Genomic DNA, 14331 nt, shown 5'->3' on the forward strand with positions numbered 1-14331 from the left:
GTGGTGAAACGCAGATGCTTCTGGAGACGCGCAAGGGTGAAACCGGCCGTGCCACTCGCACCCACCCGCCAGACGACGAAGCGCCAGACACAGCAACGGCAAACAATGGCCAAGCTCCCCTGAGTGCTCCTCCAAGACTGAAGCGCGTATCCGTGTGAAAGCGTAGGCTACGTGTCAAAGGTGACGGTGAAAGGCGACGTCGAATTAGAATTTCCCCCTCGGCTACGACGCTGCCGAAGGGGAGAGGCACGTGGTTGCCGCGCCAAGGCCGCGTCACGAGCACTGGGTCTGCTTGGCCGCCGCGTACTTCTTCTAAATTTGTAGCGGCAACAATGCCAGCGTGAGGCATTGCCATTCGAATGGAACATTGTCCGAGGTATTGCACCAATCACGAACGGAATCCACATCAAAAACATATAGCCATTGGCACGACAGACCACCGGCTCGTCGATACCGGTCTGTGCAGACGAAAAGACCAATGGTTCCGCCATCTCGTACGACCATCTCTCAAACCTCTCTGAGGTCCATGCAATAGATCTGAAGCTCCACTGCTCGTCAATGCGAGCTTGACCGCACAAACCGCGACGTCATTAATCAATGTGTTATACGGGGGAGTTTGGCAAGGATGCAGTCTCCAGTCAAAACTGAACGAGGCTGCTTTGCGCAATTGGTACGGCCAAAGTCCAAGGACATTGGGGTCGATGGAGATTACTTCGGCCATTGCTCACCTCGCAGCGATACATCTTGGTCACTCGTAGGAGGTAGGCATTGACTTTGATGTTGCAATTATCTTTGTCAACGATCGCTAGATCCTCGTTCATTGATTCGCTTCATCATTTCGTTAGCAGAAAGTCCACACTGACTGACGGCCTCGCCAAAATGTGCACTCTGTAAGTGCCAGTCGTGTCTCGTAATGTCTCTCTCACGTGCTCTTTCCGACGGGCCATCACATCCTAAGAAAGACATCTCTCAGACGAGGGAAATTCGGTGTCCCCAATCCAGTCACTGGATCCCATCCTGTCGCCGCCGAGAACCCAGGAGTGTTACACCCCTGGTTGCCTCCCTCCGTGATGTCGTTGAACGCCTCCGGATGGGCGTACGCCACAGGATTGATGAAGCCAATGGAGCTCTTTCCAGCATTATACCTCGCCTCATTGATCAGGGTCAAGATGGACCCAAGCGTTGGTGAAGAGGCAGAAGTGCCGTAGACCAGAGTAAAGTTGCCATCCACAGCTACGACATAGTTCGCTCCGTTGGCTGAGATGTCAGGGAAGCCTCGTGTCTTCTGCGAGTTGTTGAACTTGTCGGATCCGTAGGGCGGAGGGTGCTCCCTGAACCAGGTTTGTACTGCGTTTGCTTGATAGCTTGGGAGGCTGAACACATTGCTGAAACCGCCCCCGGAATAAATGACTGTCTCGCAGGCTTGCTCTGGCTGGGTCCTCGACGTCACTATGTTGGTTCCCGGCTTGATCTGGGTGGCGCCCACGCTTGTAATGTATGGACAGGTGCCTGGGAACGATGGGTTGAATCTTCCACCCAATGTACCGTTAATATATGGCGCATCTGGTCCTGCGCCATCGATGCACTGTCCACCATTACCAGCCACGCCATAGTCGCCACTGCTGTAAAGGACAGAGACACCCATGAGGCCCAGTTTCACTAAAGAAGAGCACGCGATTAGCCTCTGTCTGCAGAAGATTGACTGTCGCATGGTGAACTCACTGTACTCATTGCACTGCCGCTGCTCATATGCGGGCGTCAAGTCATGCTCGTTGTAAGCATAGCTCGTGCTAATGACTTTTGTCGCTGCAAAGCCACCGCAATCCTTTGGTCCCTTGTAGCAGTCCTGAGGCACTGTCAGCGAATATGTTGGAGGGCCTTCGAAAAGGAGAGCCTCAAGCTTGTGAAACATACCTGAGATTGAGTGGGGCAGTATGGATCAGGATAGGCGGCGTCTTGGGTTGGATCATCTCCTGCGCAGTAGCTGCTGTCAAGCGCATCGAGGAAGTCGTTGAATGAAGCACCTTCGGTATTATCGCCGACCTGCCTAGCATTAGCAAGGGTTTGTCGAAGGCTGCCTGGAAGCTTTTCGTACTTGGTAGAGTGTAACGCTCTGGGGGTACACTAGGGACATAGCATACTCGAGATCAAGATCAGATTCGCCATTGTAGTTGAACGACATTTGCGACTGCTGGGAATAGCCGCCATCTATCGATTGAAGGGTAGGACGTGCGCCGACTTGCTTCGTGCTGAAGTTCTTGAAGAACAGGTCCAAATCGGAAGGTACATACGCCTGGGGCGTGTACTCGACGATGCCGTAGCTGTTCTTGGGGTTCTTGGAGTTTCCGGGTCCGAACTTGTAGAGATAGCGCAAGCACCATGGAGTTATCTGCTGATCACAGTTTTGGAGATCCTTGATGATGCCTGGGAGCGTCAGTGTCAGTCGCAATGCTCAGTCTGCATCGAGATTGGAAATCTACTGACTGGAATGTGGCAGCCACCAGTGATTCCACTTAGGAAGAGAACCTCCGCCAGGATTCTTGGGGTTCCATGGCTGCCAATGGCCTGGGCCAAACTTCCTATTTTCTAGCTGGCTATCGGATTCTTGTCGGATTTTCAGCTTTACATCGAAGTGCACAGAAGGATAGACGAAATCGATCTTGTCTTTCAACGACGCTGGGATCTTGTACTCTTCACAAGCAATGTGTGGCTGTCCGGTCTCTTCATGTTCGTAAACATGGTACTTGGTATCCAGCAGCTTCTCAGCCTCGTCGATTGTGGCATCAAAGGTCAACCATCCCATGCTCCGTGACTTTGCAATGCGTTCTGTAGTAATGCCTGCCGATAAAAGCCAGGTCTTGACCGCATGGACGTGTTCTTCGCTATACTTGTGGTGAGCCAAGACAAGTGTATGTCTTGCATGTGTGAAAATATTACCTTGGCGCGAAAGCATTGGCAATCTTGTCGGCACTCCAATGCTTGCCATATCCCAAAGAGTCTGGGCTGGAAACTTCCATCAACCACTCGTGTGCTTGGTCCAGATTGCTCTGCGTAAGAGCAATGCGCATTGGCAGAATGGCACCTCCATCCACGCTGTATCGCTTAACCCATCCATGCGGAATGTTGCTTCTTTTTTCATGAACGATGAGTGGGTTGGTGACCGGCGAAGCAGACGAGGATGCCAAAAAGGCCCCAGCAACGAAGAGAGAACTCAACAACATCTTACCCACCGTGGTATGAACGAAGCTAAGCAGCTGCTCGACGCCAGTATCGGGGACCCAGCTTTTCAAGTATGTCTCGTTCCCACTATACCCACAGCTTTATCGATTGCAAAAAGGACCTGCATGTCTCCTTCCATAAAGAGGTATGCTCCATGGCACGAGAACGCCCAAGAATTGGCAAGATGACGGTCGTACAACGCCAATGACGATGTTGTACGGGTGGGTTTGGCCATCTGACTGCTCGCAGGGTGGTCGCGTGCAAACACGCGAGATGGTTTGCACCAGTCGCAGGACTTGGATAGTGGTAGCGTTCTTGAGTGTCTGTGAGTTATCGCTGCAGATGGCGGTGGCCTTGCCCAAAAGGGTGTGGTGAAAGAGGAGAACGAACCGCCTGGTGCAAGATAAAGGGAAAATGACTTCGAGCTCTAGCCGACCAAGACAATAGCTCAGGAACAAGATTGCAGTAGCTCTGAGCTTGAAGTGCATCAAGACACTTCATCAAGATAGCCAAACTCTTCGTGCCTTCCGAATCCGGTATGGTGTCTGCGGAGAGCATCAATTTGGCAACCTCGTTCGAATCAATCGAACATCCCAGCCACCTGCAGATTGTCTGCCCGCCACATTCTCCGCGCCGCGATTCGAGAGGACTCAACATCAGTGGAGATCAGCTGTGTCAGAACAAATCTTGCCTCTGTTCAGAAGGCCGCTTCAACCTGGTTATCCGCTACTTCATCAGTCCAGATTGTGGAGGGTTGGAATGTCTCTGCATTAGGAAAGTGGCAAGTGGCATATGATGATGCTGGCAACGGTGTGTAGTGAGGGTGGTAGCTTCTAGCTTGATCAGGGAGGTGTCAGTCTCATAGTAGAGCGACGAACGGTTCGTACGTCGTTCATGAGCGGGATGTCCAACAACAAAGTGGCGCCTGGATTCGATGGCTTTAGCAATGGTGCCGCATGCACATCTCAAACAAATAGTCCTCATGACCTGGGGTTCGTATCGCTCGCGGAGTATGCTGGTGGGAATTGGCGCTATGACCAAAATAACATATGTCGAAGTCCAGAGCCTTGTCTCATCAAGGCGTCCAGGGCATCATCTCGCGCTTCTCTGGATGCCATTTGTACACCTCGCCTTCGCCAACATTGTACCTATAGTAGTTCTCTGTGCCTCCTTTTACCATAGCTCTTCTAAGTGTGATGTTGATTCTTCCTTTGTCAGCATCACCCCCCTTCCTCTTCGGAATACTGTGCAGCCAATTGCTTTGTGTTTTGCCTCTCATCAAGACCATATCTCCCGAAGCCAACGTGAACTTCATGGGTTTGCTTTCAGATTCATGCTTGCCCGGCGTGGGTTTATGTTTGAGAAGGAAGTCTCTTTTCGCACCTAGCGAGAACGACGCAATGGCCGGATCGACACCTAGAAAACGTTCATCGTCGCTGTGGTATGAGATGCTGTCGTTACCGCTCGAATAGTAGTTGACCAGCGCGAAGTTGAACGTACAGCCCGTTGCGTTCTGTGTGAGTTCTCTGAGCACTTCTAAGCATCGTGGGATCGGTCGTGGATTGCACTTGTAACTACCCTTCGGCAAAGGTGTCCCATTGGCAGCGTCTATGACTGTGCCATTCTCATCGAAGCGCGCGGTCTCGTCCAGGCCAAAGACAGTCGTGAACCGAGGCGTGTTGATTTGTGTCTCTGTCGGTCCACGTTTTATTGTGTACTTTACTCGGTAGAAGAACAACTCGCGCCTGAAGAATTCATAGAGCTCCCGAACGATCTCCTTGGGAATGTACGGCTGGAAGTAGAGGAGATCCAAATCTGGGCGGTCATTGATCGTTTGCCCATCCGAGGCCGGCACAAAGTTCAACGTTTCGCGAATATCTGGCGGCAGATCTGGCAGCGGGAATGGGTACGTAGAGTGACTGGAGACCTCGTTCGAGAGGTGAGTTGCCTCTTCTTCTTCGCCTTTATTCGTGACGACTTCTTCAGGCTTCAGCTTCTTGCTTGCAGGTGCGCCAAAGAAGCTGTCAAGGGTGCGGTTCCTCTTCGACATTGCCTCAATCGGGCTCTAATGTCAGCATTGTGGAGGTGTACGTTCATGTTCAAATCGAACATTGAAAGTTGGGCGACAGATGATGACGACAAGAGATTGGGACGCGACTGGCGGGCCGTTCTGACACGCTATCACGTGACTCTGATCGAAGGCACCCGCCGGACCTCATCCCGTCGAGGCAATGGTCTTGAAGTCACAATCTCCCAACAACATCTGGCCGGAAGTCATCCATGAAGATAGAGCTTGTCCATTCGACGCAGCCACCAAGGCGGCATGGGTCCGCGAGCATCGAGGCGCAAGGTGGCTACCATCTCCGACGATGAGGACGAGAACGAGAACGAGACTCACCCGGAGGAAATCGAGCAAGACTCTCCGAAACCTCAGAAACGGTCCACAGGCAAGCTCAAGTCTGTCAGAAAAGGGCAAACGAAAGCTTCTGGATCCTCGAGAAGTACTGCTGCCCAAGATTCGCCTCAAAAGTCAAAGCCAAAGGTCAAGAACAGCACCAAAGAGCTGCCAAAGCCTGCGGCAAAGCCCATTTACTCCTTCTTCAACAATGCGACCCAGCGGCAGCAAACATCTCAGCCTTCTGCTAGCCCGGAGAAACTGTTCACTCTACATGAAGATGTAGAGGCCATCCACGATGATACGGACGGGGAGAACAGCCACCATGATGAATCGACGACTCCTCTGTCCAAGGGATCCAGCACGGCACTTGCGATGCGAAAACGAAAGTTTCCAAAGACGCAGACTTCCGATCATAATGCCAGTCTGGCTCCTGCTGCATCACAGAAGTTCCGGAAAACCAGCAGTGGGGATCGAGTACCATCTCTGACCGTATTGAACAGCGATAAACGACCGTGGACCGATCAATTTGCACCAAATGACCTGTCCGAGCTGGCTGTTCATAAGCGAAAAGTAGCGGACGTCCGGAACTGGCTGGAGGCGACTTTGCGAGGGAAGCGGCAGAAGGTCCTGGTATTGAAAGGCGCTGCCGGCACCGGCAAGACTACGACTGTTCAGCTGCTTGCGAAGGATCTGGGTCTGGAAGTTGTGGAGTGGAAAGACACATCCGGTTTAGAAGCGAGCTCCGAGTCTTTCACATCGACGGCCTCTCGCTTTGAGGAACTCGTGGGCCGAGCAGGAGCATCTGGTAGCCTTGTATTGTCTGCCAATTCAGAAGCAAAATCCTCGGGCGTCGACCATCGCCCTGCTGGACCTAATGAAAAGTCGACACAAAGCCCGCAGGTGTTACTTATAGAGGAGTTTCCGAACACGTTTTCGAGAACGTCCAGCACTCTGCAGTCTTTCCGATCGACGATATCGCAATATGTAGCATCGCCGCTAGCAAACGAATCGGTGCCGACTCCGGTTGTCATGATCATCTCAGAGACTCTACTATCGACCAATACGGCAGCCGCAGACAGCTTCACTGCTCACCGTCTGCTTGGACCTGAACTCATCACGAATCCATACGTGAATGTGATCGAGTTCAATGCCGTCGCGCCTACATTCTTGATCAAAGCTCTCGAGACCATTGTAGTCAAGGAGGCGCGCAAATCAGGGAGACGAAGGACTCCAGGTCCACAAGTCTTGAAACACTTGGCCGAGACTGGTGATATCCGAAGTGCCGTGTCCTCACTGGAGTTCATATGCTTGCGTGGGGATAATGGAGATACTTGGTCAAGCAAAGTGGCCTTCACCAAAACGAAGCAATCGAAGACACAAGCACCCATGACGAAGGCTGAGGAGGAGGCTCTGAAGCTGATCTCCAACCGCGAGAGCAGCCTTGGCATATTCCATTCGGTTGGCAAGGTCGTCTACAACAAACGCTTAGAGGGTCCGAGCGTTGCTCAACCTCCTGCTTGGCTTCCTCAACATCGCCGCAGCAAAGTCGCAGAGACGGATGCAGATACCCTCATTGATGAGCTGGGGACCGACACTCAGACTTTTCTTGCGGCTCTGCATGAGAACTATGCGCTGTCATGTTCTTGCTCAGGAGCGGAAGAGACACTTGACAGCCTACTAGGCTGCATGGAGAATCTCTCGGATTCAGACCTCTTGTCACTAGATCGCTTCTCATTCGGCACTCGCGCGTTCTCCGGATCAACTACTGACAGCCTGCGGCAAGATGAGATGTGCTTCCAAGTCGCTGTGAGAGGAATGTTGTTCAGCCTGCCTCATCCTGTTCATCGAAGCACCGCTGTCAGCGGCAATCGTCGAGATGCACACCAGATGTTCTATCCAACGTCACTACGACTCTGGAGAAAAAAGGAGGAAATCGAGGGCAAGATAGGTCTCTTGGCAGGCCAGATATCACAGGCTGGCGAGACAGGAGGAACAAAACCTTCAGGCGGATCGTCGGTTTCGGGTTCTGGGGTAGAAAGTTGGAAACAAAACAGCAACTTCAAGTCAACGGCACAGTCGACAGATGGAGCCGAGGACCCGATTCAACCTCAACTATCGACCGAAGCGAAGAACGAGCTCCTCATGGATCGATTGCCGTACATGACGCACATTTTGGGCTCGTCAAAGCCTTCAAGAGCTTCGAGGAATATGGTGGATCGACTGCTCGAGGTCACACGCATCTCCGGTGCCGTCATACCGGATGATGAAGAGACTGAACCAGAAGAAAGTCAGGAACCCGGTGCCAATGTTGAGCAGTGGTCTACTGATCGACCAGACGCTGAGGCTGGAACAGTCTCGACCAGTCCGAAGAAACAGCGGATCCCGAGCAAGCAAAACGCAGTCTTCGAAGCCGTTTCCATACCCGTAGAGCCTCGTGTTGATAAGCTCGTGCTCGAGGACGACGACATTGTTGATGATTGAAATGTACAGATAAAGATGGAAGTTTAGCGAGGCGTCGGGCGTAATGGTACTGTGGTAAAGAGAATTGTAGATAGCTACTACATGTGTAAGAATACAACACAACCCATTCCGTGCGCGCCTTTGTTGCCCATTATCGTGATGAAGGTCATCGGGTATCATAAGTTAACGTCTCGAATTATAGAGACACCCTCGCCACGTGCAACATAGCCTCGCGAGCTTGAAGATCCTTTACCGAAGACCCAAACGCCAAAGAAGAAGAGTCGTTATCATCATAAGCCATCATCCACTCCAAACAAAGGAGAAGTTGGTCGTCCGGTAAATCATCTCACAGCAGGCTGCTGTAGTAAGGTTCGGGCTCTGCCATTACCCTACCACATGTCAAACTCGGTAAAGTCCACCTCCGAGATGTCGATGTCAATGCGATACATGATCGGAAACTCAGGCGTTAAAGACAGAGGCCGGAAAATGGGGACCGGAGCAAACGCTCCTCCCATAGCCTCGAGCAGAGATGACCCGCGCGAGGAGATGCTCAAGACCTGCGAAGAGGCCATGCTCTGATCGCTGCTGCTGCCGCTGCTGGCTTCGACGATCATGGAGGCGGAATCCCCTGGCGTGAGGAGGCCAGATGCGGCGGGTGAGTTGAAGGTGGTGTAGGGGTAGTCATCTTCGTGGGGGAGGATGCCGATGCCGATTCCGTGGTGGCAGGTGCAGCGGTGGTGCTGGGCCAAGGAGCGCATGATTTGATTGAGGGGAATGAGGCCGAAGTCGCCCACTTCGATGAGGTGCTCTTCGACGCCTTCGTCGTGTTTCGTGGCTTCGTCGCCATAGTCGGACGAAGTGTCGCTGGCGGCAACCTCGTATTCGCCGTTCAGGGTGCGGTTCAAGTCCATGGCGGCGCCCACATCTCCCCCGGCTTCGTTGCCATCGCCGTTGGCAGCACCGCGAGCGCAGGGACAGCTGCAGTGGGAGCTGTCGTTGGCCTCATTGAGTTGAGGCGCACGGCGGTCAACCGTGGCTGGCATGTCTGGCGTAAGGTTTTCATACTGTCTGTCGAATTCATTATGATTGTTGATGAGCCTGTCGTGATTCGTGTTTTCGTCTCGGTCCATTAACACCTGTGAGAGATCAGCCAGATCTGTAGTGTTGTCGTTGAGCGGTGGTGTACAGTGACTAGCATGATGGTGGTACTGCAGAGTAGCGGGCAAGAAAGGCTGTTGAAAGCCAGACTGTGGGTCTGATGAACATTGCGGAGACGATGTTCAACTTACTCAGTAGTGTACAGTTGGGTATCTCGTTATTGGTTGGCTGTCCTCGTTGACAGTCGTGAAAGCAGTTGACCACACCAAGCGCCGCGCTAATTGAAGTTGATGAGGAGCTGTTCGTGCCGAAGTATTGACCGATTCTCAATGGAGATCGTGTTCTCAAGTTGTCAAGGAGTTGCGTGGAGAAAAGAAGAGAGCAGCGTGGGAGAGGACGAGGACAGAGCTCAGCTTTTGATTGCTGGCATTGTCGCACCGCGTCACCGCATCAAGCTCCAGAGAGTTGCATCATCCTGCTGCATACGATTCCCTACAACCGGTCAACGAGCGCACAATGCAGTCTCGGACGCACGCGACATCGTTCCGGGAGGCCAGGTGCATTAGATTGGGTTGGACGGGGATTTGATGGCCCACTCGAGCAAGCGCATGCCTCGATGGTTTGGTGGGGAGCATGAGCTCTCCAGCTTATAAGCTCACGGCGGATGCAGCACCGAGCGGTAAGGCTGTGTATTCTAAGAGCCCGCGATAGGACGCCTTGGAGTTGACAACCCGTTTGAAGCGCCTGGTTCGACCACGTCCACCGGGATTGGCTGAGAGACCGCTCGTGTGACTCGGGGAACGTGTACCGGACCGATTCCAAATGTTCAAATGTATCCATTGAAGGCGTGAAGGAGCAACGGGGCGTCGTCCTGGGGGAGCAAGTACATGCCGGTAGACGGGGATATGCGATCAAGCGACAGGGGATGGCCAACCCACCAGGCGCGTGGGCATGAGACTGGCTGCAGTATCTTGCATTATGCCGCGGCAAGGAAGATGGAACGGCAGGTGTTTGCCTGGTGCGAACAACGCAAATGGTCACGAGGAGTTGAATGGCGCAGGGACTGCTGCAAGGTAAGCTGGGAAGCTGGCAACGAGACAACGAAGAAAGAGTCCAAATCCATGGCACGAGGCTTGCATTGACCCGTGACAAGCCGCGGGATGAAGTGAGGTCGGCCTTTGATTTCGAAGCATGGAGTGCCTCAGGCCATCATGCAGTCAGCTCACCAATGATTATCCTGCCCACGTAGGACGTCGCCGTACTCCGAAGTAACGCGATATCAAGTAGAATTTTGTATGATTGGTAGCAGGGTATCGCGTCCGGTGAGCAGACGTGTCTGGTTGTGCAACGTGGAAGCCCCGTGACGTGAAGCACCATCTCTGTTCGAGGTAATGCGTATGATACACAGCTCTTCTAACGAGCTTTCCGTCTAGTAAAACAAACGCCTCGCTGCAAAATGCATATCGTGAGAGCCATGCCGCTAGTTGTACTGCGCGTACGCAGCGGTAGAGTTGAACTTGAGTCCACCACGAATGACCTTCTCCACAGCACTCAGGAAGTCCTTCTCGCTGGCAACCTTTCTCCTCGCTCGGATGGCGAACATGCCGGCCTCGGTTGCCACAGAGCGCAATTCAGCACCTGTAGAGTTGGGGCAGAGACGCGAGATCAGCTCCCATCGAATGTCGCGCTCAACTGACATGGACTTGGCGTGAATTCTGAGGATGTTGGCGCGACCCTCCATGTCAGGCAGAGCGAATTCAATCTTCCTGTCAATACGTCCGGGTCGCATCAGAGCTGGATCCAGAGTGCTTGGTCTGTTTGTGGCGAACATGACCTTGATGTTGCCTCTGCTGTCGAAACCGTCAAGCTGTGTGATGAGTTCCAGCATAGTCCGCTGGACTTCGTTGTCACCACCTGCGCCATCGTCGAACCGGGCACCTCCCACTGCATCAATCTCGTCGAAGAAGATGATACAAGCCTTCTTTGTCCGTGCCATCTCGAAGAGCTCGCGAACCATACGAGCACCCTCACCGACATACTTCTGCACCAGCTCAGAACCGATGACTCTAATGAAGGTAGCGTCTGTCCTGTTTGCAACTGCTCTCGCGCACAGCGTCTTTCCTGTACCAGGAGGGCCATAGAGTAGTGCTCCCTTGGGCGGGTCGATACCGAGGTTGACGAATCGCTCTGGTGAAAGTAAAGGCATCTCGACAACCTCTCGCAGCTTCTCAATCTGCTCTTTGCAACCTCCGACATCTCCGTATGTGACGTCCGGCTTATCTTCAACTGTCATCATTGTGACACTGGGGTCGATCTTGGGTGGAAGAGGCAGCATGATCTGGTATTTGTTTCGGTCCACTCCCACTCGCATGCCCTCTTCGATGTCCGTAGGGCTGACGCGCTCGCCCAAGTTGACCACAAACTTGGCGATCTGCTTGACGTTGATGACATACTTGCTCTTCTCGGTGTCCCTCTCATCGGGGATGATTTTGGTGCATCGCGCGACTTGTAGAGGCTGCTCTTCCTGCATGCGTTGCTTGTCTGCTGCAATGTCCCAGAGATGAGGCGGCGCAAGTCCAGTATCTGATTCTTTTACGCCGATCTTTTCGTTGACTGAAGTCTGTTTGTCCTTGATGGACTTCTCGAGCTGTTTAAGCGCTGATGCATATGGGGCGGAGTTGTAGGTCTTGAGGACTTGGATGTCCCTATCAAGCAGTTAGCCACGTGCTGCCGAAATCATCACAAAAGACGTTGCATACTCGTCTGATAGAGGTGTGATCTTCTTCTCTTCCTGCTCGTCGTCGGCGAAGGTCTTCTGGTACTTCTCCCAGTTCTGGCCCTGTGCCGAAGGCATGGCGACTGAAGTCGGAGGTGGTGGTTGAGATTCGCGGCGGCGTGCCGAGTGGATGTGAGGTTATCGCGTCGCTAAAAGGTGATGTTTGAGGTGAGTCGTGAGGCTGGAGATCGGCGAAGTGTTGTTGTTGGAGATGGACGGTGTTTGGAGTTGTTGGTTGATGATCGAGTGAGTGTTGCCAGCAGGCGGCGGGAGTGACGACCGGGGAGCTGCAGGGCTGCCTCAGGCACAACTGGAGCTGCGAAGAAGGCAAGCGCGTTTTCAGAAAATCGACAACCGCGTTTGAAGCACGAGATATCGGCACGACCAACATAATCAACTCCATCTCAACTCGATACACGCTCACCAAACCTTCAACAGACGACTCGCATCTGATTTGAGAAGAGACGGGCAACATGGCGCAAGGAGCGCCTTCAAATGCAGGCAACAATGCCTTCAAGGACAAGGCCAAACCACAAGCTGTCAGAGAAGCCAACATCACAGCCGCTCGAGCAGTGGCAGATGCCATAAGAACGTCGCTAGGTCCCCGTGGTATGGACAAGATGATTCAGACGGGCAAGGGCGAGACCATCATCACCAACGACGGCAACACCATGCTCAAGGACATGAGCGTGATGCATCCCGCCGCAAAGATGCTGGTAGATTTGGCAAATGCGCAAGATATCGAGGCTGGAGACGGTACGACTTCAGTCGTTGTCATTGCCGGTAGCCTGCTGGGAGCATCCGAGAAGCTGCTTGCAAAAGGCATCCACCCGACCATCATCAGTGAGAGCTTCCAACGAGCAGCAGCACGTGCTGTGCAAATACTGGAAGACATCTCCGTGCCTATCAACCTCGCAGATCGACAAACTCTCCTCAAAGCCGCCTCTACCTCTCTATCCTCCAAAATCGTAGCGCAAGAACCGAAGCTCGCACCCATGGCTGTCGACGCCGTGCTGCGAACCATCAACCCCAGCAACGCCCAGAACGTCGACTTACGCAACGTACGGATCCTGAAGAAGGCAGGCGGTGTTATCGACGATTCAGAGATGGTAGACGGTCTGGTTCTCAGCCAGCAAGCAGTGAAGAGCGCGGGAGGGCCCACACGGATAGAGAAGGCCAAGATTGGTCTCATCCAGTTCCAGCTCAGCCCACCGAAGCCAGACATGGAGAATCAGATCGTCGTGAACGACTATCGACAGATGGACAAGATCTTGAAGGAAGAGCGGACGTACCTTCTGAACATGGTCAAGAAGATCAAGAAGGCGAAGTGCAACGTTCTTCTCATCCAGAAGAGCATTCTCAGAGACGCTGTCAACGACCTGAGCTTACACTTCCTGTACAAGCTTGGCATCATGTGCATCAAGGACGTCGAGAGAGACGAAGTCGAGTTCATCTGCAAATCGACTGGCTGCAAACCCATTGCGGACATTGACTCGTTCACGGAGGACAAGCTGGGCTCTGCGGATCTTGTCGAGGAGATTTCGAGCTTGGGGTCCCGCTACACGAAGGTGTCCGGGGTCAAGCATACCAATGCGAGCGCCCCACGTACAGTGTCGATCGTGGCCCGCGGCGCCAACCCACTCATTCTCGACGAAGCCGAGCGCAGTTTGCACGATGCCATGTGCGTCGTACGCTGCTTGGTGAAGAAGAGGGCTCTGCTGCCAGGTGGTGGCGCTCCAGAGATGGCTGTATCGACTCAACTGTCACAAGACGCATTGACATCGCCCTATCCAGATAGCGTTTGTTTCAAAGCATTCTCAGACGCCCTCGAAGTCGTCCCGGTCACGTTGGCAGAGAATGCCGGCCTCAACAGCATCAAGGTCGTCACAGAACTTCGAGCCAGACACGCGAAGGGAGAAGCGAACGTCGGGGTCAGCATAAAGCGTGGCGGCGTGGGTGTCATGGGAGGAGAGGAGAAGAGTGGCGCCGGAGAGGGTGTCATGCAACCGCTGCTCGTCAGCACAAGCGCTTTCGAGTTGGCGAGCGAGACGGTGAAGATGATACTGCGGATTGACGACATCGCACTGTCAAGATAGTGGTAGACCTTGTTATGGGCGTGCATCAACGATAGCCCAATGTATGAAATGTACTTGAAAGCGCGGTCCCTCGCAATCGCATGGACCCTGTGGTGAGTGAATGAATCTGCAATTAACGTTTCGACGCCAAGCCTGAAACTGCTAGCCGCCGCTACCTTATTTCGACTCTGTTTCACTGGCGCCTGGCCCTCTCTGAGTATAAAATGCGGCTTGTCGCTTCACCATACAACTTCCCAGGCAGGCTTGACGGCAGAGACTCCTGTGTGCCCTCAACATCGCGCGAC

The 14331-nt window shown here is 53.3% G+C and overlaps 6 protein-coding genes across 6 annotated transcripts; 2 read left to right on the forward strand and 4 right to left on the reverse strand.

Moving 5' to 3' along the window:
• Window positions 1-946: 946 nt before the first annotated feature.
• On the reverse strand, window positions 947-3221 carry M409DRAFT_63164 (uncharacterized protein; the record flags this gene model as incomplete). The annotated part of the gene is made up of 6 exons (XM_033815467.1): window positions 947-1659; window positions 1723-1846; window positions 1915-2043; window positions 2096-2424; window positions 2485-2882; window positions 2938-3221. 6 exons carry the CDS (start codon window positions 3219-3221, stop codon window positions 947-949), a joined length of 1977 nt encoding a protein of 658 aa, XP_033673385.1.
• Window positions 3222-4294: 1073 nt separating this feature from the next.
• Window positions 4295-5269, reverse strand: M409DRAFT_63165 (uncharacterized protein; the record flags this gene model as incomplete). Its single annotated transcript, XM_033815468.1, has 1 exon — window positions 4295-5269. One exon carries the CDS (start codon window positions 5267-5269, stop codon window positions 4295-4297), a length of 975 nt encoding a protein of 324 aa, XP_033673386.1.
• A 273-nt stretch (window positions 5270-5542) lies between these two features.
• M409DRAFT_50188 (uncharacterized protein) lies at window positions 5543-8098 on the forward strand (the record flags this gene model as incomplete). The annotated part of the gene is made up of 1 exon (XM_033811473.1): window positions 5543-8098. One exon carries the CDS (start codon window positions 5543-5545, stop codon window positions 8096-8098), a length of 2556 nt encoding a protein of 851 aa, XP_033673387.1.
• Window positions 8099-8466: 368 nt separating this feature from the next.
• M409DRAFT_17733 (uncharacterized protein) lies at window positions 8467-9275 on the reverse strand (the record flags this gene model as incomplete). Its single annotated transcript, XM_033804188.1, has 2 exons — window positions 8467-9213; window positions 9264-9275. 2 exons carry the CDS (start codon window positions 9273-9275, stop codon window positions 8467-8469), a joined length of 759 nt encoding a protein of 252 aa, XP_033673388.1.
• A 1380-nt stretch (window positions 9276-10655) lies between these two features.
• On the reverse strand, window positions 10656-12029 carry M409DRAFT_63167 (uncharacterized protein; the record flags this gene model as incomplete). The annotated part of the gene is made up of 2 exons (XM_033815469.1): window positions 10656-11880; window positions 11935-12029. The coding sequence occupies 2 exons, from the start codon at window positions 12027-12029 to the stop codon at window positions 10656-10658; spliced, it is 1320 nt and encodes a 439-aa protein (XP_033673389.1).
• Window positions 12030-12424: 395 nt separating this feature from the next.
• M409DRAFT_50190 (uncharacterized protein) lies at window positions 12425-14047 on the forward strand (the record flags this gene model as incomplete). Its single annotated transcript, XM_033811474.1, has 1 exon — window positions 12425-14047. The coding sequence occupies one exon, from the start codon at window positions 12425-12427 to the stop codon at window positions 14045-14047; it is 1623 nt and encodes a 540-aa protein (XP_033673390.1).
• Between the last annotated feature and the right edge of the window lie 284 nt (window positions 14048-14331).

The sequence above is a fragment of the Zasmidium cellare genome (genome assembly GCF_010093935.1).
Source record: "Zasmidium cellare ATCC 36951 unplaced genomic scaffold M409scaffold_3, whole genome shotgun sequence".
Taxonomy (NCBI): Eukaryota; Fungi; Ascomycota; class Dothideomycetes; order Mycosphaerellales; family Mycosphaerellaceae; genus Zasmidium; species Zasmidium cellare.